This window comes from Apteryx rowi, unplaced genomic scaffold, assembly GCF_003343035.1.
Source record: "Apteryx rowi isolate R43461 unplaced genomic scaffold, aptRow1 scaffold_694, whole genome shotgun sequence".
Classification (NCBI taxonomy): domain Eukaryota; kingdom Metazoa; phylum Chordata; class Aves; order Apterygiformes; family Apterygidae; genus Apteryx; species Apteryx rowi.
Window position 1 is genome coordinate 363,217 of NW_020450976.1, and position 26,919 is coordinate 390,135.

The 26,919-nt window shown below is 43.8% G+C and overlaps 1 protein-coding gene across 1 annotated transcript in view; it reads left to right on the forward strand.

Moving 5' to 3' along the window:
- The window catches only part of LOXHD1 (lipoxygenase homology domains 1), a 126,332-nt gene that overhangs the window by 89,739 nt on the left and 9,674 nt on the right, over positions 1 to 26,919 (forward strand). Inside the window, exons 33-36 of the mRNA XM_026086443.1 lie at positions 1,959 to 2,086; positions 6,612 to 6,729; positions 13,403 to 13,580; positions 19,092 to 19,277. Of these exons, the coding sequence (XP_025942228.1) occupies positions 1,959 to 2,086; positions 6,612 to 6,729; positions 13,403 to 13,580; positions 19,092 to 19,277 (610 nt within the window). The remainder of the gene's footprint in view (positions 1 to 1,958; positions 2,087 to 6,611; positions 6,730 to 13,402; positions 13,581 to 19,091; positions 19,278 to 26,919) is intronic.

The window sequence follows — 26,919 nt, forward strand, 5'->3', positions numbered from 1 at the left end:
GTTGTATTTCTATTTACAGTGAGGTTACACTTCCATAGTACATGAATTTTTCTTTATGTTATTGATTGATTCCCAAGTCAAAGATATTCTCCTGAAATCTTTTTTATTCTCCAGACCTACAGAAGAGTGATAACGTTTTTAGCATCTGTGAAATATTCAACAACTCAACACAAGTTTCAGCAGAAGAATTTACCTAAGAGGGAAAATAAACTCCCTCAGGCTGAATACCAAAGTTAAAACCTAATCTCTTTGAAACTTCCCATCAATTGTTTAACCTCCTAGGTAACGTCTGAAAACTCCTACCAGTGATCTCATGGCTTGCCCATAGATTGAGACGGATGCTAACAAAGATTTCTGTTCAGTGTTCCTTTAAAAGCCCAATTCTGAAAATTTACTTTCATAAGTATGCCAAAAATAAACACATCCAACTAAAAATTTTTTGTGGTGTTGTGCCAGAAACTTCTCGAAAGGTCTGAGGAAAATCAGGGGAGATGTTTGAGACATGAAATCAGAGGTGTGTATTTCACTTTCTGATCAGTTTCCTAGTAAATTTGGGGCTCTTTCCTCATAAATAACTGTTGTTAGGAAACGGAGTTTGTTTTAATTTCTTTTAGCGTTCAAAGAAGGCTAATACCTTTAATGGCTTGAGGAAATGTCATGCTTTTTTATTCTGCTTTTTTTTTTTTTACTCTTGCACAGCCATATGTACCCATTTCATATCCTTTTCAATTTAACTTTTTCTTGGCTTGATTTGTCATATTTGTGTTTTAAACTGAGCATCTAACTTCCCAGAAATAGAGAATACAGTTAATATGTCTACCACAGTAATTAAAAACTTTAATGCACTTGTAAAATAGTTTTTCTTCTCCCACCTGTGGCAAACATGATGCTGTGCCATAGTTTAAAATGTATGCGGATGAATGTGGGATGAACAAGTTAGTCAAGGATGAACAAACATGAAAAATAGTTTTTCCATGATATTATTCCTTTGCACTGCTAATTTATGTGGCATCTACAATTCAATCCAATAAAACCTGCATAACAGCTCACTATTTGAAATATGTTTTGTTGGGGCTGTTTTTGATGTTCTTCTACCTCTTAAATCTGAGGTCTTGTTACCATAGGTACAATCTTGAAAGCATCCAAGTGGCCCAGAAGTCTTAATGCCACTGACAGCCACTGGGGCTTGCATGCTTTTGAAATATTTTTTTCTGAATCTTATTACTCAAATGTCAGAAGAAAAGAACAAAGTTAGGCTAATAAGGTGGAACTGTTACAAAATAGTTTTCCCCAAACTGGCATACCTTTAAAGTATGAGATCTTGGGACATTCTGGGCGAGATGCAGCACTGTGCATCCCATTGGGAAACTGGATATCTGCATTTTCCTACCATATAAAGCATTTAGATGTATAGACTTAAAAGCCGTTAGTGATATTGGATTAAATGTTGCCCATATGGACATTGCACACTTGGGGGAAATGTTTTGCAATCCAGGGAGAGAAACAATTGAGTTGGCTGCTGTTCAGAGGTCTGGAGTGTCGGAAGGTGACTGCAAGGACAGACCGTGGTAGCAGAGAGATGGTAGATGGACGATGGAGACCTCTGACCATCGGAGCTACATGATGGTTGACTCCCGTGGCCCAGCAGTTTATTAGGTGTTCATTGCTCCTCAAGCATGTGTTCATCGTAATGAACATCTCTTGCTTTCAGAGCGTGCGTAGGCTGAAAATCTACCAAAAGAAACCTAGGGGATGCGAAGGGGAAGGTCCTGCAGCAAGGTTCATCCTCTAACTTTGCCTCATAAAACTTCAGTGCGGGGAGAACCCAAGAAGCTGGGTTGTAATGAGAAGCTGATCCTGGCAGAGCCTGTCCAGCCTTTTGCCGAGGCTTTCGTGTGGGGTAAGGACCCACATAGCTATTTTGAATGAGACATTCTGACTGTTTGAAATCCTCACAGGTCCTGTACGAAGTTACGGTTGTGACTGGAGACACTGAAAGCAGTGGTACTGATGCCAATATTTACATGACTGTCTTTGGATCCAATGGGAAGACCGAGGAGTTGCAGCTGCAAAAGAATGGAGACAGGTACAGTAACTATGTCATTGTTGTCGCTTAGAAGCAGAGTCATACCAGATTCTGGTGTCAAGTCTGGAAGCACTTAGGGCTTTGATCATGCTCCCACTGAAATAAATAGATAAACTCTCACTGATTTTATAGATTCAGAACTGGGTGCCATTGGAAGTGTTATTGTAAGGCTTTTAGCAGAGCAGAAGGAGCATATTATGTAGCTAGTGAAATAATCCTGTGTCATTTATAGAAGTTTTGTTTAACCTCTTCTCCTGCGGCTTTGGAGCTAAGTATTGTGAGCAAAAATATGAACTGTGAAGTCCTGCATCAACTCCGCGAGGAACTGTGGGCATTGCATGAAAACCACAGCTGCAGGATTTCTGCAGAATGCATCATTTGTGGAAAATAAATAACTTAATTTAGACATTATTTAACAGCTGTGATGGGAATAAATGTATATATACATTAGTGACTGCATAATGAATGGCATACAAACCAACATGCGCATACCTGCCTCGGGAAGTGCCTACGATAGGGAGGTGCTGCCCATCCTGATTTGGCYCCCCTCTTTCACTGAGCTGGCCAGATGTGAGCCAGCTTTGGTCCAGAAGCCACGTGAGGGTTCCCAGAGATGGTAAGCCCTGCTCAGAACCGGGACTTCTTAGCTTGGGCTCTGTGCCATGCTAATGTAACCATGTGGTTTGGGAGCTGGAGCTGGCTTGTATGCAGCTGGCACAAAGAGGACATGCCATGACATCTGTCTTTGCAGATGTGGCCTTAGCTTGCAGAAAGCCCCAAACAGTCAATGAACTGTGTGGAGTGCTGTACTGTGTGCTGTGGAACCTGAAGATTATACTAAAAGGTGAAATCTCTCATTTTCTTCAGCAGAAACAGCCAACAAAGACTGCAGCCCTAGTCTTATGCCAGCACTTCTGTAAGCCAAAAAAACCCCACACGCCATCTATCCGTTTCCTAAAGCTTTCCTTTTCCTCTCCAACACCWCCCTCAGTAAGCTTTGGCATGCTCCAGAATGAACATAGCACAAAACATCTTTTAGAAACAGGCTTCATCAAGCTTAAACTCAATTAACTGATGATCTCTGATCTTGATATTCCCAGCAAAGCATCTACAGAATAACAAGAGAGCATCTGGCCGTGCAATTTGAGTCCGGCTTGCTGAGGTGACGCTGGACTTTCACCTCAGCCTCCCGGCAATGCACTTCCTCCGCCGCAGCTTTGGGTATCGCGTGTGGGCTGGGTAATTGCAGATAAGGCTCTCAGCGTAGAGGTGTTTGCTCAGGGGATGTTTTACTTGCAGCTATCACAGCAGAGTGGGTGTTTGGGCCAGCATGATCAGCTAGGCTTGAATCTTTTCTGTGTTTAGTTACATAACAAGCGTGAGTGCTGCTTGCTCTGAGAAAAACGTAGCAGAGGTGCTAACTAAAATCTCCGGGCTATTTCCGTGATGAACGCGGCTGAATCGTGCAGGCCACAGAAAGCCTTAGCTCTTGGCCCCGTTCCCACCATGGAGAGACAAATGCACCTAGGTTACTGGTGTGTCTGGGCATTAGTGGCACCCCCTTTCCAGGACAATCCTGAACTGGTCTGTCTTCCACTATTTGAAGTCCAACATTTAATTCTATAGATGGGAAAATGGACTGTCACTGATCTCATTTAAAAGTAAAGCAGAATTCACATCAGGGTCAGGCAACCAAAAGTCTCCAAAGGGGACTGAGACAGCTCCAGCCCCTCAAGAGAGGGATTGCAATTTTGCTCCATGTAGTGGAGCAAGTGACACCCCTAAACCGTGTGGCCTACAAAAAAATGGTCAGATTTGTCTCTGCAGATGGGGTGAATAATCTATACTATAATGATACGAAGACATGGCAAAGGAGGGCCACACAGTTTATGTGGTATTAGTTGCTTGAGATGTCTTCTATCAGCATAGGACCTGCAAAAGAAGGTGAAAACTCATCGGGGTTGTATCAAGAAGGACATATAAAACCCAGCCATTAATATGTTAATAACCCCAGGATGCTGTGCTATTCTTTGGGGACATCCTGGCACACCTCCACTAGCTGGAGGAGCTCTGTATCCCACCTCATCCACCAGCAACACAGAGCTCGCATAGTCCTGTTAGCACCCTCCGCAGAGGACGTGCATGCCCCTAAATATATGTATTGCCTGTTTGCACACTGCTGCAGCCTGTCTCGATCCAGCTGTCAGCAGCACAGGCTTCCCCGGCTCCTGCTTTGCATGGAAATCTCACCAGCCTTCACACCCACAGCAAGGGACAGGGAAGAGCCGCCGCAACCAAGCGGGTAGACGGCACTTCATCTTTATTGGGGCCATCCAGTGCCAATTCACTCACAGCAGCTTAGTGCATTACGGAGAACTGACTCTCTAACCTGCCACAGATTTAAGGCAATTTTAGCTACATTACTGTTATTGCCAAGACCTCTGGGCAATAGAAATATTTATAAGTGCAGGCATGGGTAAGAAAGCTTAATGAAATCCCTCAGATAAATGTTTCAGTGTCCTGGAAATGGCATAGTGCCAGACAGCTCCTCTGAATACTTCTTCCCTTCTCAGTTTTTTTTCAGGCTTATAGGTTTTACGTTCCTGTTCATATAAATTAGGGTTGGAAAAGAGATCTTGGGTCACCCTGTTTGTCACTTTAGCAGTTGTTTCCCTGTAATATGAAGCCTTCTTGGGAGTTACAGGTGAAYAACAGCCTTGCAAACTGTAAACAGGATATTTACTGAAGAAAAATAATGGTTTATTTTGTTGATAGACTGTTTAGCCTAGGGTTGCTCAGCCTGGAAAGGAACTGAGTGAGAGACCTCTGTGCAGCTTTGTAGGTAATAGTGGTTGTAATGAAAACCGATCAGAGGATCTTAGGATAATTCACGTTGGAAGGGGCACACCTTTTTCTTAAGTAGAAATGAAAATCCATCCACTTATGGCACAAACGCACACTTTCTCGCAGTAAAACAGGCTGTCTCACTATTGAGTACYGCAGAAAGACAAAAAACAGAGAGGAGTTTTTCTGAAGAGCAAACATAACCATTAATAACTGGAAATGGACCTGGACCAAAACGCCCTACCCAAATGCCTCTGGGAACGTGGGGAAGTGAATGCCTGGATGAAAACTCAGAGCCTGGTGCCAATCCCTATTGCTAACATCTGCAGCTATGCAGGCTCGGATAATGGTGTGAGGATAATCACATTCAGGCTACAGGGTGTAATCTGAGCAGAGGTTGACAAAGAAATGGCTTTTTCTTCATACCCTGGCACTGCACAGCTGGTAGGAGGCCGAGAACTTTGCCAGGAACGAGATATCATCATTATGTATTATCTACATGATGGTAGTGCCCGCAGTTTGCAGAGCTCCTTCCAAAGTTCTCCGAGGACACAGGCCCTGCTTTGTGGCTCACTCACAGAGAGATGTTTGCACGAAGGAGAAACACCAACAGCAGAGTGGTCAGGGTGTGGTCCAGTAGATCCACTGCATTTGGGTGCCCTTCTACCCAGCAAATGTTGGATTTCCATCTTCCAAGCTTGCAGCACGTCTGCCAGCCAGCGTATTTTGGGGCAAGCTCCAAAGCTTCTGTCCTGGAAGATGCATTTGCTCTAAACAGAGTAATGTCATATTCTGTAGGTGTGGTTCACTGGAGCCAGGGTTTCTTTCTAGCATCATTGATATTAGTAAGGAGGGAAGCTAACTGCATTCCTGGCCAGCGTAATGTGTTCTTCAAGAAGTACATGCTAGCTGTCTTTTTCCTGTTTGTTTCTTTTCTGCTCATTGCTATGGACTAGCAGTTCCTACACCTCCTTGTGCCTGTATACAGCAGCCAAACGTAGGGCAAGATGCTTCAAGCAATGTTACACGAACCTGCCCTGGTTCTTATCAAAGATGGAGCTAGGCTGAAGATCCAAACTCCCCAAATTCAGGAGGGGAGTGAGGAAYCGTTGGTTTGGGCCCCTCTCTAGCACAGTTTGCCTCTGCTTGCTAAACTTACTTAGGCTTTGGGCTCTGACTCGCGATCAGGTTGCCATATTTAGCTGAGCTGCAGGAACTGTCTGTCACCACAGCAAATGCAAAGTTATGTGATGCATCACAGTGAAAGAAGATTAAGCAAAATTGCTTTGCCTTCTAGCTGGGGTGGGCTGCAGGCAAGCACATGGGTAGATGCCAGGAGGAAGGGGATGTGCAGTAACCTGACCGTGAGTCTCTGCYTATTGTTCTGGTTTCAATCAGAATGATAATACATGCTACAGACTGCCTGGAACGGCTCCAGAAACTTCGTATGGGCTTGATTTTCCAGGGGAGGAGGAATCCCTGTCAAATCTGGACAGAGGTGTCTTGCCAAAAACACAGTAGCTGTTGACTGCAGGATAGAAAAGCTCAAGTCCAATAAAATGCACTCATAAACTTTAAATGAGGCTGTTGGCAGGGTCTGAGTTGCAGCATGGACAGGAGATCRACATGCAATGGCTCTGTGAAGCAGTGGGAAACCTCCCTGGTCTTTCAATCCCTCCAGATTTGAGCGAGGCCAAGAGGACAGTTTCATCATGGAGATTGCTGACATTGCGCCCCTGAGGAAGATGAGGATCCAGACGGATGGAAAGGGGACTCGCCCTCACTGGTTCCTGGAAAGGGTAATGTGCTTCACATCATGTGTCTCATTGTAACCTGCTTGCGTTGAGGCCTGCCAGCACTCAGGAAAGAGGAGAAATGCAGCAAGTGCCTCGCTTTTGTTCCTTTCCTGCTTCTTTCCGTTTGGTGTCTCATGCTTTTCTCCTGCAGGACTTGAGTCCAAGAAGGAGGGAGCAAGGGCAAAAGCTGTGCTGTGTGACTTTACTGCAGTCCCTGCTGTTAGACCTCGCTCTCCTTCCCTGCGGAAGAGCCTTGGCTTGCCACCAGGGCACCTGCAATATCTTCTGGTCCCCAGATTGTACCCTCAGCTCCTGCAATCCCCTGCCCGGCTCTGACTCCACGAGAGAGTGGATTTCTCTCTGCCAGGCAGGGGCAGCTAATGTGGGCCTCGGCTGGGTGGGAAATTTCCAAAGGAATCCATCCTTTCAGGCAAAACTGTCAATCTCTCCCCTTCCCGTCTCCCTCTAGCATGCAGGCAGATTTCTTTCTTTACCTGTTCGTACAAGCAGGGTGCCCTTCTTTTCTTGTATTTTGAATACAGCATGCAAAATGGCTCCAACTATTCCTGTCGATTGTATTTTTCCCCAGTGTCCTATCTTGCAAAAAAGCACCGCGCTTGCCTTTATCTTCTCTACAGAACCATCAGCTCTATGTAAACTGCACTTATGTTTGGGCACTGAGATGTAATTTCCTTGTTATGGGTCCTATAATTTTATTTCTAAGATAGAGGTGGAGCGACATGCTGATTCCACACCGTCAGATGTCATTAAGGGAGGAGCACATCTCTGCCATGTTTATTTAGCATGCTATTTCAGTAGATATACTGTTGGATTTTTGTAGCTTAACTTTTAGATAAAAATAGGTAAAGAGTCAGTGGCTTAACCTATAGTCAGAAGGAATAATGCACGATTTTTTTATTGTCCCCTATCCTTTTTGACTAGTCTGAAGCTGTCCTTCATTTTTCCAGAAGTAATGCACTTCTAATCACTGGTTCTAGGTGGCCACCAGCTTCCAGGCCAGTGATGAACTGTTCTTCACCTGCCATAGTATAGTCCAAAAAGTTACAGTGAGCCAGCTGCAGTTCCTTTTTGTACTTGGACATTAGCACTTCGAACTTTTTTTCTTAACAACTCTTGGGCCTCTTTAGAAAGCATTAGACCTCCAGTGTATATCTGCCAAATAGATGCCACAGACACACAATTTTTCTCTCTGTGCCTAAGGAATAACTCAGCCTGTTCTCTGATTCAATTCAGTCATCTTGGTCAAACTCCCCTGGCCAGTTCCCCTATACCTTCCCCTGAGTTTTATAAATCATATTCATACAAAATGAAATCATATAAAGCGTATTCACCCAGAGACATTCCAAATCTTGTGGTCATGAATTAGCAATAGCTCGAAGTCAAGGGGCTGCACCTTTGGTGGCGAGTGCCACTTCCCCATGGTCCCGTTCCCTGCTCTTCCTGGCCATTCCAGCACCTGAGTCTGGTGGATYGTCCCTCCCAGCAAGCCCTTCACAGAGATATGGGCAAAGAGGAGTCTCTGATCTGGACAGCTGATGGGTTTAAAGCCCTCCTCTAGATGGGCAGAAGCAACAGACCATGCACACAACTTATTGAAGATGGGGTTTTAGCTGCTTTTGAAAATTGTGCCTGTAGTTTCCAGGACAGAGGACAGACGCCCTTCTAGCTCCAGTGGTATGCACAGAACTTTATTTATTAGTTTCCTTTCCCACCTTCCCTGAGATGGTAAAAATAATATTTGCATTGCCAGGCAGTGAGTCAGGACAGGAGTGCTCTGGAAAAGGGGAGGAAGGAGCCATTGTGTTCTCTGATTTGTATTCCAGCCTTGAAAACTTATGTAGCTTGGTGTGACATGAAAACTGATCTGAGCCCATTTCCATTTCTGTCAAAAGTGCATATTAAAACTGCATAATGAAATACTTGTGGGGGTAGTGCTAAACTCTCAGACAGATGGTTCACAGTTAGTGCTAACTAGCACAGTGAAATGAGAAGCTAGATTAAGCCATCAACCCCGTAATTAACCATTTGTTGCTCCATTTATCTACAGGATATTCTCAGTTTTCTTGTTCTATTAAAATAACAATAAATGATCTTTCTAATTCTCTTTGGTCTTTTTGCAAACAGTTTGCTGGCCATAATTTATACTGTTTTTAGTTTACCAGAAATAGAAGTGCCTAAATACCAATTAAAATGCACGAATTATCAATGATGTTGTACACAGCCAAAAGATTCAATTTACAGGCAGGGAGGTAGTCATATTTTTTCTTTGTCTAGATAAAATACATTGAAATTTCATTCAGAATCTCAGTGAAGTAATGACTTGGTACTAAAGATTCAAACTGCATCAACAGGGGGAATAAGTTTTAAATGCTGATACTTAATCTACTAGAGGGACCAAAATTTGATTTGTGATGTGTCAGGCCAGAATGAATATTGTTGAGTATTCTTATTTTTACTACTACTGTCTATGTCTGTGTGCCCATGTGTGGCATTTTATAGACATGGTGCCCAGTTCTGCAAACAGAATATCCCTTTGCCCACACAAGGCAGTTCGAAGGGCTGGAGCATGCACAAAAAGACATATTGGAAGCTCTGAAAAGCTGAGGAGAAGTTTCTGATCTCACCACTGTTGGGAGAGACATGGACTTTGGTTTTTTTCTTCTGACCTAATGCTAAATCTCCTGTTCCACCATGTCAAGCTACCATCAGGCTCTGGGTGCTCGGTGTTTGAAAGAACAGAATAGGTGACTTCTAATTAGGAGACTTATTAAAATGCATGCTTTAGAAACCTCCTTTTGGGGTAGCCTGCTCCTCAGACCACATGATGATTTCACCTGCTGTCCAGTGCTTTAGATATAAGATAGAAAAGCTGGAAATAAGAAGGGATGAGAGCTCACTGAGTGAAACAACAGGGAACTGTAAGACTGTTGAATTCTGCTGAGTTGGTTCTCAGAATTTTAATATTACTTTGTGCTGTCAAGACCAGGCAGATAAGAAGCTGTCTTAATGAAGTACTAATTGCATTGCATTCAGACATCACAAATAATCCTGAATACGGGAGTTTGTCTTTATTCAGTTCTTTTTCCTTTATATAAAGGAGATTAAGAGAGTTTGAGACAATTCATTTTAGCAGGAGCTGATTGTTGTTCTTGGCAGCAGAGTCTTTTTGTTTTACAATCAGGTGACCCTGTTTTTAAGTGAAGACTAATGACATGCAACAGAACCATAGAAAACTGTGGTTAAGCTTTTAAAGATGAAATCCAGGACCCATTTATTCCAGTGCTGGTGGGGTGCATGCGTGCCCATGGGGAGGATGTTTTACACTGTGGCTCAGAGAAAGGTGGGCAGACATAAACCAAAATGAACTGACATGTCAAACCTTTCTGTTACAGCACGCAGTGCACAATTAATTGCAAGTTGCTGGTTGAAGGTTCCTGTCAGCTACCATTTTTGCTCAGCTACAAAGCAAGTCATCAACATTTTATTCATATACACTGCTCCAACTTTCTTTTTATTTTTAAAAGCATTCTACAGCCCAATTAAAATCTATGCATAATTAGTGATAATGCTTAGACTTAAAAGTATGCAGGATGTCCACAGCAAGTTTTAAGTGTCCTAAATAATAGTTTAGATGCAATGTAAAACAGCATCCTTATTGTCAAGCAGAAGCTAAATCTTTCAAGAGGAACAACAGACAGAAAATAAAAATAGTCCCAGCCCAGGTCCTGAGATCACTTTTTTCACTCTCCTGATCCCAACCAAAATCCCACATCATCCTAATGTGTGTACAGCACCCAGAAACTTCTCATTCTAGGATGGGATTCATCTCATGCAATTTTAGTCACTGAAAAGCTGCATTCAGCTTTTGCCTCTTCTACCAAATTATTAGGCCTGTTTTATAGTCAGTGGAGAGACACCATCTGTGAGATGCCTTCAGCGACTATGTACCTGTCCCCAGCTTAGGTAACTGCACCGGGATGGGGTCAGTTGCTTTCCTGGTGGTACCCATCTCTGTCCATTGACCCTAAGGAGAGCCACCACGGTGCGCTTGGGCTAGATGCCCAGTGTTTAGGTGGCCCATACTAGGTAAGGCAAATCCCACTCCTCAGAGCCATAGTCTGACTTAGCAGTCAGCTGGCCAAAGGTTTCCTGTTACCTCTAGGTCTCTTCTACTCCTCTCTGGAGCAGTGTTCAAGAGTGAGATAGCGGAGGCTGTTGTTTCTGCCTATGCTAACTGCTTACATGAAGCTACATRTGGATGAAACCATTCATTCTAGGTGAGGGACTGAAGATGGAAATAGACGGTATTTTACTCTTGTGGTTTTAGTAGCCTGACAGTTTTTCCCAGACAGCATCTGGAGCATTGGACATGGCTGGTTATTTGTGTGAGGTCTGATCTCGCTGGCTGCAAGTGCACTCCAGCTGGCAACTCTAATCTGCTTCTATCCCCTGCCATTTTCTTGTCATTTCCCTGTAAGCTTTTCTCAGGACATTTTGCTACTAACAATATTGCTGTTGTGCCTGAGCAGGACAGAAAAGGTAGAGCTGATTGAGGCTTCTCCAGCAAAGAGTTTATGTATCAATGGAAAAAAAGGGCATTTTCCATTAACCTGGGATTATTAATGATTTGCAAATTTTAGCCAAAAAAATGTTTCTATATTGGACTCTTAGCGAAGAGGATGTAGACATCTTTCACACAGCCCTGAGAATGAAAAGACTTCCTTCTGTTGTATACCCTGGCAGAGAGGGCACCAGCCAGGGGTGGTGAAGACCTGAGCTCTGCTTGGTTTAAAGCAGGGATTCAATTCAGCCTCCCTGAATCACAAAGCTGTTCTCTAAGCACAAAATAGTAGTGTCACTGGCTGAGAATAGGCAGTTTTATAGAAAAGTGGGACAGCTTTAACAATCCATAATGTCCTGTACCTCTGGGAGGAAGATGCTGCGTTACAGATCCCTGCTTAGCATCAGTCAGAGAGAAAAATCTCGAATGAGTGTCCTACCCACAAAACTGTACAATGCACAAATAGTACTGCTGCTGCTTCAGCAGTGGTGTAGCTATTGCCCTCTTTTAAGTCATTTTTTTTAAAACCTTGAGCAATGTTCTTCTTTTGAACTCTTAAAGGTTCCAGTGAAGTTTGACTGAGGTCAACAGAAGGCCATAGGCCGGGAGACATGCAGTTTGAGGACAGAATTTGAGCATATTTTCTCTCAAGATAAGTTTCCTGAATTTCTTAGGCTGACACATGCTGGTGCAGTTGAAGGTCACTAAGGTAGTCAAGTGGTGGAGCATGTGACTTACTAGGAAAGGCTAAGGTAATTGGCGGTTTTAAGCCTTGAGAAGACAAGGTTAAGGGGGAATCGAATGTTGTCTTCTACCTAAAGGGAGGTTACAGAGAAGACTGAGCAAGCCTCTTCTCAGAGGTGAACAGTGAAAGGGCAAGAACAACGGACAAAATTTGCAACAAGGAAAATCCTGATGGGACGTAAGGAGAAAACTCATTGTGAAGAGAATGGTCAGAGGCCCAGAGTGCTGGGGGGATATCCATCCTTGAACCTTTTCAAAACTCAGCTGCACAAGACCCTGCGGTTAGCCCTGCTTGGAGCAGGAGGTTGGGCTAAAGTCCCTTTCAACCTAACGTTTTCTACGATTCCATGATTCTTTTCTTCCCAACATCATGTACGCTTCTCTGACATATGTCTGGGCTCATGTCCACATGGCCTTTGCAGAAATGTGTGTAGCAAGTCATTGTTTCTTGATACACTGCTTCACTCAGGTTCGGTCTCTGTTTCTGTTAGATGGTAACAGAAATGGTAATTTGCAGCCCTGTCTCCTCCCTTCTCCCCATTTCCCCCAGTTTAATGACAATTTACTGCCAGATTTTTGCTGCAGGCTAGTGGAATGCTTTCCTCCCAGTAGACTGAGGTTCCATCAAGGCCACTTTGATCAGGACACAAAAAGGAGGATATTTTATTAGGTGTTCACCGGAGCAGCTCTCTGGTTTGTTCTAAACAGGCTTCTATTCTGTTCTTACCACCTATCACCACAGCATCTGAGCTCCTTCCAGTAACACATTAGGCAGTGTGACTAATATCTGTTGCATGTTGTTTGTTCTATCACCCTTTCCCAGAGGGAAAAGTGTGTGAAGTTTTGCTGGCCTAATTTTTGCCTGTGCATTTTTTTTTTAGACTTGTTTGGGGTTGTTTAGGATATCTATATAATGATTGCTGTGTGTTTGCACAAAAGAGGCAGATGAAAGAAAGGTACTGTGTACTTCAAGGAGAGGCAATGAGGTTTTTAATAACTGTCTGTTCCTTCTTCTTTGAAGTTAATTCCAGACCAGCTTCCAGGAAAGGTCTGACCCTCATAGAGGTGAACTTTGTCCATACCATATTTCAGAGGAGCAAAGTTCTTCCTGTGCTTTACCCCATGCAGGAAAAGGTCCAGTATTATGAAGACCATTTCTCAGGACAAGCAAAGTATTGTCCATTCGAAAGTGCTCAGATTACCCCAGAAGAGCTCGGTATAGTTTTTCAGACTATGACAAGACTTTGCTGAGAATGACATGCTGCCCATGTCTAACCAGACCATGTGCTTCGTACGTGCCCTCATTCAAATGGTAGCTGATTTTTTTCCCCTTGTTTTGACTCTCCACAGATTGTCTTGAAGAACCTGACTAATAAAGAAGTGGCTACATTTACATATGGTGAATGGCTGTCAAAGCTGAAAAATGCCACGGGAAGTCTTGTGTGTGAAATGCCAGCCATGATAAATGATGAGCAGATGATGGAGGACACAACATACACTATTCAGGTTAAAACCAGTGATATTGGAGGTAGGTGTATGGTCGATATTTTAAATCTTTTCTAGCATGAAGTTCATTTTTTTAGCAATGAAAAACATCTCATGCGTAATTTGAAATTATGCAAAAAAGCATAATTTAGCCCTACTATGTTGGAACACTGCCATTTTGGCTGTTTGTCGTGAGAGTGTTACTCTGTGGGATCCATTCTCATCTGATCAGTGGACATGAAATATTTAGACACCTGGCCTAGATTTGACTGCTAACTGCTTCCTCGGAGAAACCCTAATCAGAAGCTATCACCAGAATATGTTGCTACTGTCAGGAGCCCCCTTTTTCTTTCTGGTCAGGTCTGTGACCACATAGGGTGGAAAATTAGGCTATGGTCAAAGCTGGTGGGTTCTAGATTTTAGGTCTGCAGTGTCTGCCTTGGCCAAAGAGGACAGCAGCTTTTCACCCTCCTTTTTAAAGTGTTTTGAGGCCATTTGTCTCGTGAAAAAGCATCCCATAAGTACACACCAGTCAGAAGAGATAAAACAGAGTTAAAAGAAACCTACAGAGCTTCAAGAGCCAAGAAATGGGATTTCTATGTCATTTCCTGGGATCGCTGCCTCTTTGCATAAGAACTTCTGTCAGGCTGCTGAATGAAAGCTACAACCGTTATGCACAACTGCCACATGCCAAATGGGTGCAAGCTGCCCATTATCATGAAGATACCTTGTTCGAAAGCTTGACCCTCAGAGGGAGTTCTGCCACGCCAGGGTGCATATCACCTTCTGATCTTTACCTCTCCTTCTTAAATTTACCAGTGGTAATTTTTGCAGCTTGTGAGGTTTGAGCTGAGAATGTCAAATTTCCCTGGCAAAGTATCTTAGGACCACCTCACTATTTTTTTATCTGCTCTGTCTGCTGCTTGTCTGAAAAAGCATGTTGTGAAATACTAAAAACAAAAGAGAGAAAGGAAGATTTGTTTATGTATTTGACAATCCATCTAGTATAATGGTAGATCTTTCGGTGACCTTTTTGTGAAATTCAGCCCTAGCTCAAAGGCGATGGAAATAGACATGAGAGGAGAATAGAAGATGACAGCAACAGCAGACAGATATGCCCTTCCCATCGAATGAAGGATGACGGGTATTAATGATGAAACATTTTATTTCATTATGAGCCACGACAACCAGTAGGAAAGAATGGATTACAGAGAGATTTCAGAGAGTCTGGTTATGATTAGATCATATGGCACCCTGACATAATGCTGAACTTCATCCAGTTTATCTAAAAGACGGTACAGGTCATGAACCATCTCCCCTCTTTGATCACTACACATTCCATGATTACTCCTGGTTGGACCACTTCAGGAAAAAAAGACCTTTTATCCTTGACAGTTATTTTAAACATGTTATATCATCTCCTGTCACACTGATACTGTCTAGGGATAGCAATATTCCACTGTGAATAGAGTCAGACGTGTTTATTTCTATGTATAAGGTTTTTCTCTGCAATAGCTTTGAACTTTCCAGTGCATCAGAGGCATTGAAAAAAAAGAAAACGTAGAGTAGGATTCATCTCATCTGTTTGTCACTCTCCAAAAAAATTGACACTTCTGGTCTAAACTCTTTCTAGTCCAGGCTCTCTCTAATCAATTCATCCAAGAAAGGAGTCATTAATCTGGACTGGATCATCCTCTGGAGGGTCTCCCCTTGCTCTTCCCTCCATCCAAGACAGGCAGAGCCAGGACAGTTAACTTAAACTAGATGATTAAAGTTAGGGAAAATGAATCCCAACAAAACTGTTCTACAGTAAATTAGAAAGCAGCAGTTATTCCGCCCCCTTCCTCCCCACACACTTAAGAATAGTTTTATTTTACTTTTCCTCAAAAAAGCTTTGAGTTACAGTTTGGCTTTCCAGAAGTCATCCAACCTAGATGATCACATAGTGTACAGATTGTATCAGAGAAAGTATATTCTCCTGCAAACAGACTGATTCCACTCTTTCAAAGATCAAATCTAGAGGCCACCAGAAGCACCTCAGATGTCAGCTCTCAGAGTACACTAGATAAGGGGAGAAGAGAGTGTCACAGGACAGATGGGTACTCTTTGGTTAAAACCAAGATTTTGATTTATTTTAGCCCTTAAAAGAAAATTAAAGCATAAACTTACTTTCCTCGAAGTATGACTCACAGATAGAGCTACAACGGAACCAGAGTACATGATGGCTCTTTCTGTGGCACAAAAACATCTTTTAATTTTGATTCACACAGCCTCTTTGTATTCTACTTGCAGGCATCATATACATGACAATGCAATAAAGATTGAGAAAGAATAAATACTGCTTTCTCATTTTCCAAGCATTAACGAAGCAGGAGGTTTTTATCTCTCTGGTTATAAGATTAATTAGTATGTTGTCAGCTCAGCTACAGCCTACAAATTACATAATTTAAGACAACCGGTGTCAGTGCCTAATGGCCTATCCAAGTCTCTGTTAAGTCAAAAGAAGGATGTTCTTTGGCCTCAGAGGGCTGTGATTCAAACCCACAGTTTGGCTAAAAATGATGCAGCTGCTCCAGTAGGAATTGTAAAATCTTAGACACTTTAGTTGGAAGGGGCCTCTGGAGGTTATTTCATCCAGCTTGCTGCTCAAAGGGCAATTGCTAGCACTAGGTCAGATCAGGCATGGTTTTGCCCAGCCAAGTCTTGGACACCTTCAGGAACAATGGTGCCACCTCTTCTCTGGGTACCTGTTCCATGGCTGCACCATTTTCTTAGGAAAGTTTTTTTTTTCCTGATACCAAAACTGAGCCTCCCCAGCTGCAATTTGTAGCCGTGGCTCTTAGTTTATGGTCCGGCACCTCTGCCATGTGTGGCTTTGCCACAGTTATCGCTCCCACCGCTTGACCACAGGCCTCCCCCTTGCCTGCCTGCCCCAGCCCAGCTCCCTCAACTTCTTCTTGTGGCTGCGTGCCCCAGCCCCTGCCCATCTTAGCAGGTGTCTGCTGGGCCCTTCACAGTGTCTCCACATTGCCCTTGACCCAGGGCCCCAGACTGGTGCAATGGTCTAAGTGTGGCCTCCCCAGTGCTTAGCAAAGGGAATAACATCTTCCCTCTGCTGGCAGTGCTCCTCCTAATGTAGCCCAGTACATGGTCTGCACTGGTCACAGTGAGAGCTCACTGTTAGCTCAGATTCAACCTAAACGTGAATTTTACTGCTATAATTTCTGGGTCTTGCCCAGGTGCAGAGGTTCCACCGCAGGTGCAGAGCTTTGCACTTCTCCTCATTGAGCTTCATGAGGTTTCTGGTTGCCCAGTCCTCAAATTTCTCAGGGCCCAGCTGGGTTGAAACTCTGCTCTTCATTGTGTCTGTCACTGCCCCAAATTTAGTGCCATCTGCAAATTTGCTTAGCATGCACTCTCTGTCATCGTTTAGGGTGTCAATGAAGACATCCAACGGTATAGACCGCTGAACTGACCCCACTGAGATTGCCCTCATTGCTAGCCAGATCTTGTGCAATAACAGTGCCTTCAGCCCTTCATTTGTCAAATTTGTTATAGTTCCTAAATGTGCTTGACAGTTTCCTGGAATTAAAAAAAAAAAAAAAAAAAAAAAAAGGACCCAGATAGGTGAACTGTACATTGATTCAGCAATTTCTGTTCTTTTCTTTCCCATCTCCTGCTAATTGCTTGTGAGGGAAATGTCACGGCATGAGGCCTTCATAAGCTTCTTCCTGACGGGAAGGTTTTGCTCAGAAACAGTTGGTTCTTTGCTTTTTGAGACCTTGCATTAATTGGGAGCCTGCTCCTTGTAAGAAAATGGACTTTGGTCTGCTTTGTTCCTCACCTCAGCAAGCTTTAGGGTCATAAAAGGTACTGCCAGATGAACTGCCTGCATCCCTGATGCTTTCTCTTCCTTCTTAAGTTCTTCCCAGGGAACTGCTGAAAATTAGCCCCAGTTTAACACAGGCAATTTTTCACATGGACATCAAATGTTGCTTTGCCGTTCCTCTGTATAGCTCTTTTTTTCCTCTTTCATGTTCTTTCAGTCCTTCTTTAAGGAGGGATGTGATTTCTTCCTAATTTCTGTATTCAAATAATTATCCTGAAGAAGTGGTGGTTTTCTCACAAAGTTTTTAGTCCTTTCTTTGTCTCCACATTGTGTTGTGAATGGAGCTGCGGGAAATACTGTCCATGTGGTCCAAAATAGATTTACGATACTCTTGTATAAGAAATGGCTTGGCAGGCAGCTAGCATTTTCAAAGCCGGGATATCTAACCAAGGGCAGCAGACACTGAGTTGCTTTGTAATCCAGATTTGGGTTTGATGATCTCGTTTTCATTTGCCAGAATTTAAGGACCTCACTTCTGACACAGCAATAAATGTCTGCCCACGTGGAATCAAATTTCCTTCTACAAATATGCTCTTTTATTATGCCATCAAAAATAAAAAGCAATAAGGAGAGAGTTCATAAATCTGGTCAAATTATAAATATTGCAAGCAAAATCGTTGAGACACCTTTAGCTAAAATGTTCATAAGGTCATCACAGGTGATGGTACAGCCTTGAACTCTCCAAAAGTATGGAAAAAAGACAACATGGCTGTTTTCTTCCACAACACATGAGCAGTCATGGGCACGTGCAATTCAGTGTCAGGTAACAAAGATCACCTTAGAAATGCTTCTTTTCCAAGCACAAACATGAGGCAGGGTGGGAGCTGGTGGGGCAAGCTATTGTATGAGAATTTGGGACTTTTTGCATGAATGTAACATGAGCAATATTGTGAGAAGCAGGAATATAGAAAGACGACTCATGGGAAGGGGCTGGGGAGAGGGGCTCACACGATGCCGCACTGGTTTGGCTCATGGTCTGCACTTTACTCTGCCTTCGAACCCCTGCACCTCACAGAGGAAGGGAGAGCAGCACGAGGAGGACCACGGCTGAAGTGTCCTGGTGCAACAGGACAGCTTGGGGGAGCTTGTGGTACCATGACAAGTCTGCAGGAGACCACAGTCTAGAAAAGGGACTGTGGCAGTGCTTGAATCGCCTGTGACCCAGTGGGAAGCCTAGGACAGTGGGTACTAATACTTTGACTGTAGCTAGAAAAGTTAAAATACGTTCTTTAATGTTCTTCCATAGATTGCTGGATGATGCTGTATAAATCACTTTGCTTCCCAAGCCATCCTGGGAAAATGGGCATCACGACACTGACATCCTCTGTAAAGCAGTGTGATGCACAGTGCAATGTCAGGAGTAGATACTTCTGCTTTCTATGAGTATTGTTATCATCACGGTCACCATCCCTTAAATGCCAGGGCAAAGCGTTCCAGCTGTGGTTACAGGAAAGGGCTGGCTTGTTAGCTACCACGAGGAGTCCTCCTTGCAGGCTCCTGCACTAATTCACTGTAACCTGTTGGCAGTGCCCAGAGGAACCTGGACATTACTGCAGCCACCTCCAGCCTGCCTCTGCTGCCTCCATTTCCATGCATTTGGTGGCTGGGTGACAGTCTTATAAGGCAGGGTAGCTCATGACAGTGTGCCCTGCTCTCTCCTTCCAGGAGCAGGTACCGATGCCAATGTGTGCTTGATTCTGTTTGGGGAGAACGGGGACAGCGGGACCCTCGCTCTGAAGGAGTCCAACAAGTCTAACAAGTTTGAGAGGAACCAGATGGATGAATTTACCTTTTCTGACATGCTCAGCCTGGGAGAACTCTGCAAAGTGCGGATCTGGCATGACAACAAAGGTCAGTGCGGTGATATGGGTGGGGTGGGAGAAGTTGGGACAGTGTTTGCACTTGAGCAAAGCAAGACGCATGCATGGACATGGTGCAGGCTGAGGACACTGTTCCCAGCTCTGCTGTGGACAGGGCAACCTCAAGCATTTTGCTTGGCCTCCTGTGTCTCTCTTCAGGCAGGAGACTCTCTCCCTGCCTGCTGGTATAGGAGCTGCTATAACAGGTCCCCAGCTTTGGTCAGAGCTTATAGCCACCACTGCAGGACAGATAATGGTAACTCCTCCTAAGCAGAGGCATCCAGCCCATTATCCCAACACAGCAGCTCTGTTAATGCAATACGTTTGTCACAGGCCAGTATTGCACTCTCTGAGCAATTTAACACGATCAGCCTGACACCGACACACAGGGTAATGCAGCCTGGCATCACGTAGCGAGCTGTAGAAGATAGAAATCAAGATCTGTGTCTGTCTTTATTACAATCCCTCCATCATACGGCGAGCGCGCAGTGCCCTGCCAAGAGAGATTCTGGCATTTCCCTGCTGCTGGACACTGTTACTGGTTTCATAAATGGTAGCAGTCATTTGTGCTGTTAGTCAGGTACCAAGCAGCGTCTTGTGACAAATGCCTCACCTGCACTGCTGTCATGATATCTCTTCTCACCCCCGGCCTCTCTCTTTCAGACTTAGAGATCTAAAAGAGATGATCTTGCATTAACAATGCACCAGTTGTGGGTGATGGCAGGCCCTTGCTGCAGCCCAAAGGTGAAGCTTGAGGGCTCCCGTAGACCCACCTGGGTTGGTATTAGCTACGTGGTTTGGGCAGCAGTGTTTATGCAAAGTCCTGGGAGGATTTGCAGCAGGACTGCCCGGTCCTTCTCTGACTGGACTGCTGTCCGTGCTGAGGCAGCTGGCTTATGGCTGCGTTGAGGCTATACTGCGGTGTAGACATTCCCCGGCAATCCTCTTTTTGACTTCTCCACGTTGTGGCAGGTGGGGAAGGCTGCAGCTCACACAGTATTCATGTAAGATGCTATCTCTGTATCAGACTCTCCCGCTGGAATTTTGTTTCCTTACTGTTATCCAGAAAAAAAAGATGAAAAGAAACCTCACTGCAGTCTCTGTCTGTTGTGAAATGATGGAAATACGACCATCCATCTAACCTGGCTTTGTTATTGTTTATTCCGAGTCACTGCAGGCTTTGGGCCCACATTTTTTTCACTCCTACAACATAGGACAATTTAGTCAATTAACCTCTGTGGTTATACATAGCTGGTACTGAATGCAGTAAGGGAGCTGATTTTACCTAGTTTTGATTTTAGTTGCCTAAGCCCCTTTTCTTTAAATCTGGATTGAGGATGCTGAAATGAAAAGTCCACCAAATATCCACTAGAGTTTTAGCTCAACAAAAAGGCATCTCTGCAGCTGCAAGTGAGGTTTGGACGTCATTCCAAGATCAGCAAGTGGTCAACACAGACTTGCACATTCGTTTTCAAATATATTACCAACTAAAAGTACTATGAAGAGAACATTTGCCTTAGGAGACCTTGCAGCTCCCCAGTGCTGGGTCACACTAAGAGAACGAAACATACCCATCAGATTCAGAGCTAACGCTTAGGGCTCAGGCAAGGGAAAGGGTTGGAAAATAGGAATATAAGACCAGGGTTAGACCAAGGGTCTGTCGAGGCTGGTGGCTGTTTCCACCAGAAGCCATAACCGGATGCCTGAGGAAGAGACAGAACTGAGCAAGCAGATATAATCTTTCCCCAGTCCTCAGCATCTCACTATTTGTAGCTCAGGGGATTTCCTGAGCAGGACGTCATTTTTGGCTGTTAAGTAACTTTCCATGCATTTTTTTCATCCAAGTGCTTGCCCAGACTCTCAGGTAGACATTTGGCATCCGCAGCGTCCCATGGCAATGGTTCATCTTGCACCGGGCTCCTGCGTGCCGTTTTGGTGTCCTTTCCTTCTTGCACAAGTAATCGTGATTCACTTTTTCCATGCTATTGATGATGTTGTTGCCACAGGTTAGGGAGTTACCACATTGCAGCTGAGCCGTGGTGATTGCTAGCTGAATGCTCTTGGTTAGTGGCAAAGGGAGGTAACAGAGCTTAGCCTTAGGCTAAGCAGTAAATGGGCTCAATTAGTTTAAATTTGCCGTGGGCTAAGAGTAGGTGCCCAGACAGTCAGCACAGGTCAGCTAAAATAGCAGTTCCTGTGTTCAGACCCTGAGAAAATTGTTCATATTTATGAATAACAGTACACATTGCAACTTCAGGTTTTTCTTCCTTATTTCCCTCACATCACCCTTTTTCATTTATAGATAATAATTAATAGGGACTTTACCAGCCTTAGCTGACTGTAGGGTTAAGCCTTGGACAAGCAACATGCTCAGGTTTTGTTCAGCATAAATGTACTTGTTTTTCCCCCTGTAAGAAGGACAACTGTGGTTTAAATCATAGCATATGTTGTCTTCATTGTTCTTGCATTAGTCATGTGAAAGGCATATCCTATGTAAAACTTCACGCAATGAAGCATGACAGTTTTTTGGGTGGGTAAAGTATTTATTGCTGCTGGGATCCCAAGCTATAGCTGTCCTTCGTGTATATGCCTGCTATCTCTATATAATTTATATAAATTGGCTGTGCCACTGGTTAGAAATTCCTGGCTCTGATTTTTGGAAAGGAGTAGTAGGGTCAGGGGTTGAGGGTCATGTATGGTTTTTATCAGACACTTGGGGGACTTTGAGTTTTAAACAAAAATGCACTTATTTTTACCATTACTTTGAGGCAGCAGCTCTTGATCATTCTTTCTTCACTTTTTTCTTTTTTGGAGCTATTAATGATTCTCTGTCGATGCTGTGGAAGACCCAGCCTCTCACTTTACTACCCCATTGCCCTTCCCGTGATGAATATTTGGAATGTGGATGATGTTCTTTTCCAGAATTTCTTAATAGCCATAATAGCAGCATCACCCTGCTTTGACTCACATTAGGTGCTTCTAGCATAGCACAAAGGCTAGTTAAGGAAATAGCTAACCCTTACATGTCTCCTTTTCCTTTCAAACATGACCTGGTCCCAGCAATAAGTCAGCCAGCCTGTCTCCATTTCCGAATGAAATGCATTTAAATGACTTGCCCAAGGTGGCTAGTTTGCCATGAAATCCAGCTCAACATCTGGCCCATGGGCTCCAGCAAAGCTCCAGCTGACCACCACCCCTCAGCGAAGTTTTACTGCAGAGGATTTGCCTCCAGGTCACATCCCACTTTTGTTTATCCTTTCACTGAAATTTGACTCTGCTGGGGTATGCAGAGTGGAAGAGACAGCAATTGCAGTGGGAAAGACTGTCAAATAGTCTAAGCCATAAGCATTGCATTTGTCTCTTCTGGAGAAGCACGTCAGAGTGTCAGTTTTATGGTCTTACTTTAATGTCTTGAGGTGTCATTCTCCCCATAAAAACTGCTGAGTGGCACCTCTGTATTTGATATAAAGGAGGAATTTAGCCCCCATCTAATTCCTCTGACTTCAGTAAAATTGATTAGGGAGGAAGTCAGCATTCATTTGAAAACAGGCAGTTTACAGACTCCACGACTGTAGTTTCAAGTAACTTGTTCCTGATTTTTAAATATTTAGAGCTCACCAGCAAACTCTGGTAACAATGAATTGATGTGAATGAAATTTAGGTTTAAGTTTTGCTACATGTCTTTTTATCCTGAACCTGCTTACTTTGAGATACTGATGTTTGGCCTAATATATTTAGACTCCTGGAGCAAGTTTAATCATTTTTAGACTCCCCATCTCCTGATCTCAGATAGACACTGTGTATTTTTCTCATATCTTTGTTCATTTACTTCTACATTTATGCAAGATCAGTGTCTGCAGGTCTGTACAAATGCTGGCTTTCTAAATATAGGCCTCAATTTTTTCTCTGGTTTAGGGACTAAATCACCATTCTGGAAGAATGGTTAAAAGTTTCTCAGTATCTCAGTAATGGAATTATTTACCTATAAAAGACTCTTTTTTTTTTTTTTTGGCCTTTTTCCTCTCACTACAAGGAGATGTGGGAAATCTGGGTTTAGCTCTTCATCTGCCTGAGTAGATTTGAACCCACACGATAAACAGTCTTTATAAAGTCATTAATTTCAGATTCTTGATTATCTCAGTTGCCATCAGCCAAGGGGAGCCAGGAAGAGTCTAATTACCCATAAAACAGACTTCTCTGTGTTATTATAGAAGCAAAAGTTAGAAGTAAATAACCAGGTTATGCAGTCCAACTGCTTCTCTGCCTGAACAGGGCCCTTCTCTCAATTACACCAACCGCTAGTGCGTTGTCTAATTGAGTCTTAAATAGCCTAACCGCCCCAATGAATCCTTTTGAGTGGCTCTTCCAAAGTATCTTATTCCCCTTTCTTGAGCTGGACGCAACTCAAGAAGAAGAGTATGTCCTTGTTTTTGCTTCCCTTTCTCTGAAGGAGCTGCCTTTTGAAGGAGCAGCATCTTGGATCAGAGCTCAGATTGCCCAGGCCTTCAACTCACAGCATTTTGCATTTCTGGAGATATGTTTCTGCAACTCAGAGACATGATTCCAAGCCTTTTGGATGCTAGCAGAGCATAAATTATTAAAAGAAACAAAAAGATCTGCTTTCTCTGCTCTTTGTAGGGATTTGTTTGGCTATCAGACTCCAAAACAGGTCTTCTTTAAGCCCATTTCTCAGAGCTTCATAAACCCTGTAGATCCATGGGACACACTGGCTGAATAGCTTCTGCTTTAAATAAAAAGTGTGGGAAGGACAAATAGCTGCATAAACCTCCCCGAGAAGAGGAGCTGGCATCTTCCCCCCTCTCTGGTTCGGTGGCTCGGTGGAGAGGAACATGGCTTTGACTCCTGCATCGTCCTGCACGGGTTGCATTTGGTGCTGTGGACAAGGCAGAGGCGCCAATGCAAGCTGCAGACCTTCGTGTCGCACACCAGCACCCCTGCCATGGCCTCTCAGTCCTTCAGCTTTGCCAAATCCATCCTCAGCCCCTCGGGAGACCCCAGCACAGACCCGATGGTCCCCCCTGTGGAACTGGGCGAACGCACCACGCGCCTTCCTCTCTCTTCGGCGGCAGATTTCTTACGCTCATCTGTCTGTCTGTCACAGAAGTGTGCTACCGGCGTTGCAGCACAAGCAGAAGACACAGCAGAGATCTCGGTCTGGAGCTGAGATGAAGTAGAAAAAAAAAAGAAGATGTAAGCAAAGAAAACGGGAGACTTGGAGAGAAGACAAAGGCCCCAGCACTAACCTTGCACAGTTATTCATTTCTTCCCTATCATCTTCTGTAATTGCAGAATCCTTCACCACAGAGTAGAGAAGCCCACTAGGCCAGCTAGTAGCTGCAAAATTATCAATTCTGTAAAAGCTTCTCTTTGCTATGAGCCTCCTTTGCTCCTCTTGGCAACAAATTATCCTGCACCCTCGCTAAATGCTTTTGAATCAAGCATGCCTCAATAAAACACGAAATATGCTTCAATCACAAGAATATCCTTTGAGCAACTGTTATATCTTCACTCTGAGCCGTTAAGTGTTTTTGCACTTAGTAGTAGTTTATCAGTAGGATGTGGGGGGTTTTTTGTCTGAGAGTAATTTATTGGTGGTTTTGACCCAAGTCAAATCCTGAAGTGAACAAGTTGCATAGACAATGCAGGAGGGACATTTTTTCTGAAACTGTCCCAAGTGCTAAGCTTTTTCTTTGTCAAAGGTTGTGAGAGGCATTTCATTGCCTGTCAGCTCTGATGAGAAACCTTGTTGTGTGAACTAACATGATCCTAAAGGAGAGAGATACAAATGCATCTATTTTTACTCTGCCACTGGCTTGCTGGATGACCTTGCGTAAATCACATCCCCGTACCTCATTTTCATTTATGTAAATTAGGGATAAAAATATATTCACCTTCTTAAAGTGTTTTGAGATGTACTGATGCAGAGCTAGATGCTATTATTTTAACACCTCACAATTAACACACCATTTCTAGCAATCTGACACTTCTATCGAAACTCCCACCACTTTCTGGGTGATGTCTCATGTGATGGGGTACAAGGATGGATGGTCACCTAACCAGGCTAGAGATAAATAGCATCAGAGGATGTGAGGCTGATGAACTGTCTTTGCAATGGTCTTTACTTTATATTTCAGAGGAACACATGAGAAGAAAAGGAAAAAAAAATGCAGTTAGGGAGTTGAGCAGTACCTGAGCTAGCTGTGAGTGGTTGGGCAGCAGAAAGTCTTTACTGGTGCCTGAGCAGTCAATGTCCTGAGCATGAGTTTTCTTTTCCTCCTATGTGAACATAAGCACCAGCAATGACAACTATTATCCTTGATCAGACATCAAGTGCTTTCAAAACCAAACCGAAGCAGACGTGCTAGAGACAGGTTGGCTGCAGAGAACACCAGCTAGGTTGCCCAGCATGTGAAATAACACTTGTTTGCATTTGCTACACAGCTCACAAAACAGACAGACATTTCTGACGATTTGCCAAACAATAATTTGCATGAAATTTGGTGAATGCTTCCTGCCTCAAACTAAAGAGAGGAAAATAGAGGCATGTGGCTGCAAAGAGAGGAGACAGTTTCACTTCCACAGGGATGTGTGTCTCCAAGCCTGGATGTGGTTCATCTCCCTGGTCTGCCAGCAGGGATTTGCATCCACCAGCTCTCACTTTGCAAGGAATAGTTAATATTCACTAAAGCAAAGATGGGGATCAAATGCCTGGTGAAGAATGAACCCACCAGACTAGATTCATTCTCACTCTCTTTCTCCAAGCCTCAGTAAATGCTTGTGCATCTGTCTAACATCAGTAAAGCACGGGCTTTTCAGCATCACTTGGGAAAAAGTCAAGATGGTCCTGTGAAGACCTTGCAGACATACACAGAGGACCCCTGCCCAACATTGCTCAGTTGTCTGCTTGGGTCCTTTTGGAAAGGAGGATAAATGGACAACTAACTGCTCTTTTCGATGAAGACGCTTGGGAAGAGAATGCATTTCGCTACATGACACTAAATTACACAACTGCCAGAATCAAGCAAGCAAAGTGATTCTGTTTTCCCCAAAGCTCTTCTCTTCCTCTAATTACATTTGAAATGTTTTGCATGCTATTGAAAATGTCACTTCCAACTGTGGGACCATTAAGGAGCCTACGTGGCATAGCCACGGGTTTTATTAGGGCAGGTTTGCTGCTGGGGATTTTGATGGCAGCAGAACAGGCCGGGAATGAAGTACCTTTTGTTACGAACACTGAACACTAGTTATAGTGATAGGGGATCATCCACAAAAGCACAGCAGTGGACAGACTATTTTAAAGACCAAGACCTTGTACAATCAAGCAGGGACTTGCAGATTTTTGCTATTTCTTCCCTCCTGCTCCAAAGCGGTAATGGAGATAAATGGAGGCCCAGTTTGTCCCTGGAGTCACTGTATTTTCTGAGGCATTTGTGCAGCTGATTTGGGTTTGAGCCCTTGTGCTCTGGGTGCTGTCAGTCGAAGTGCCTAAGGGCTGCAGAGCAGACCAGCTCTGGCCGCTATGCAAACACTGGAAGTTGAGTGACAGAGCAGCCCCAGCCTTTTACAGGGGATCAGGATCCCCCATCCAGCAGGATCCCAGCTCCCGGGGGAAA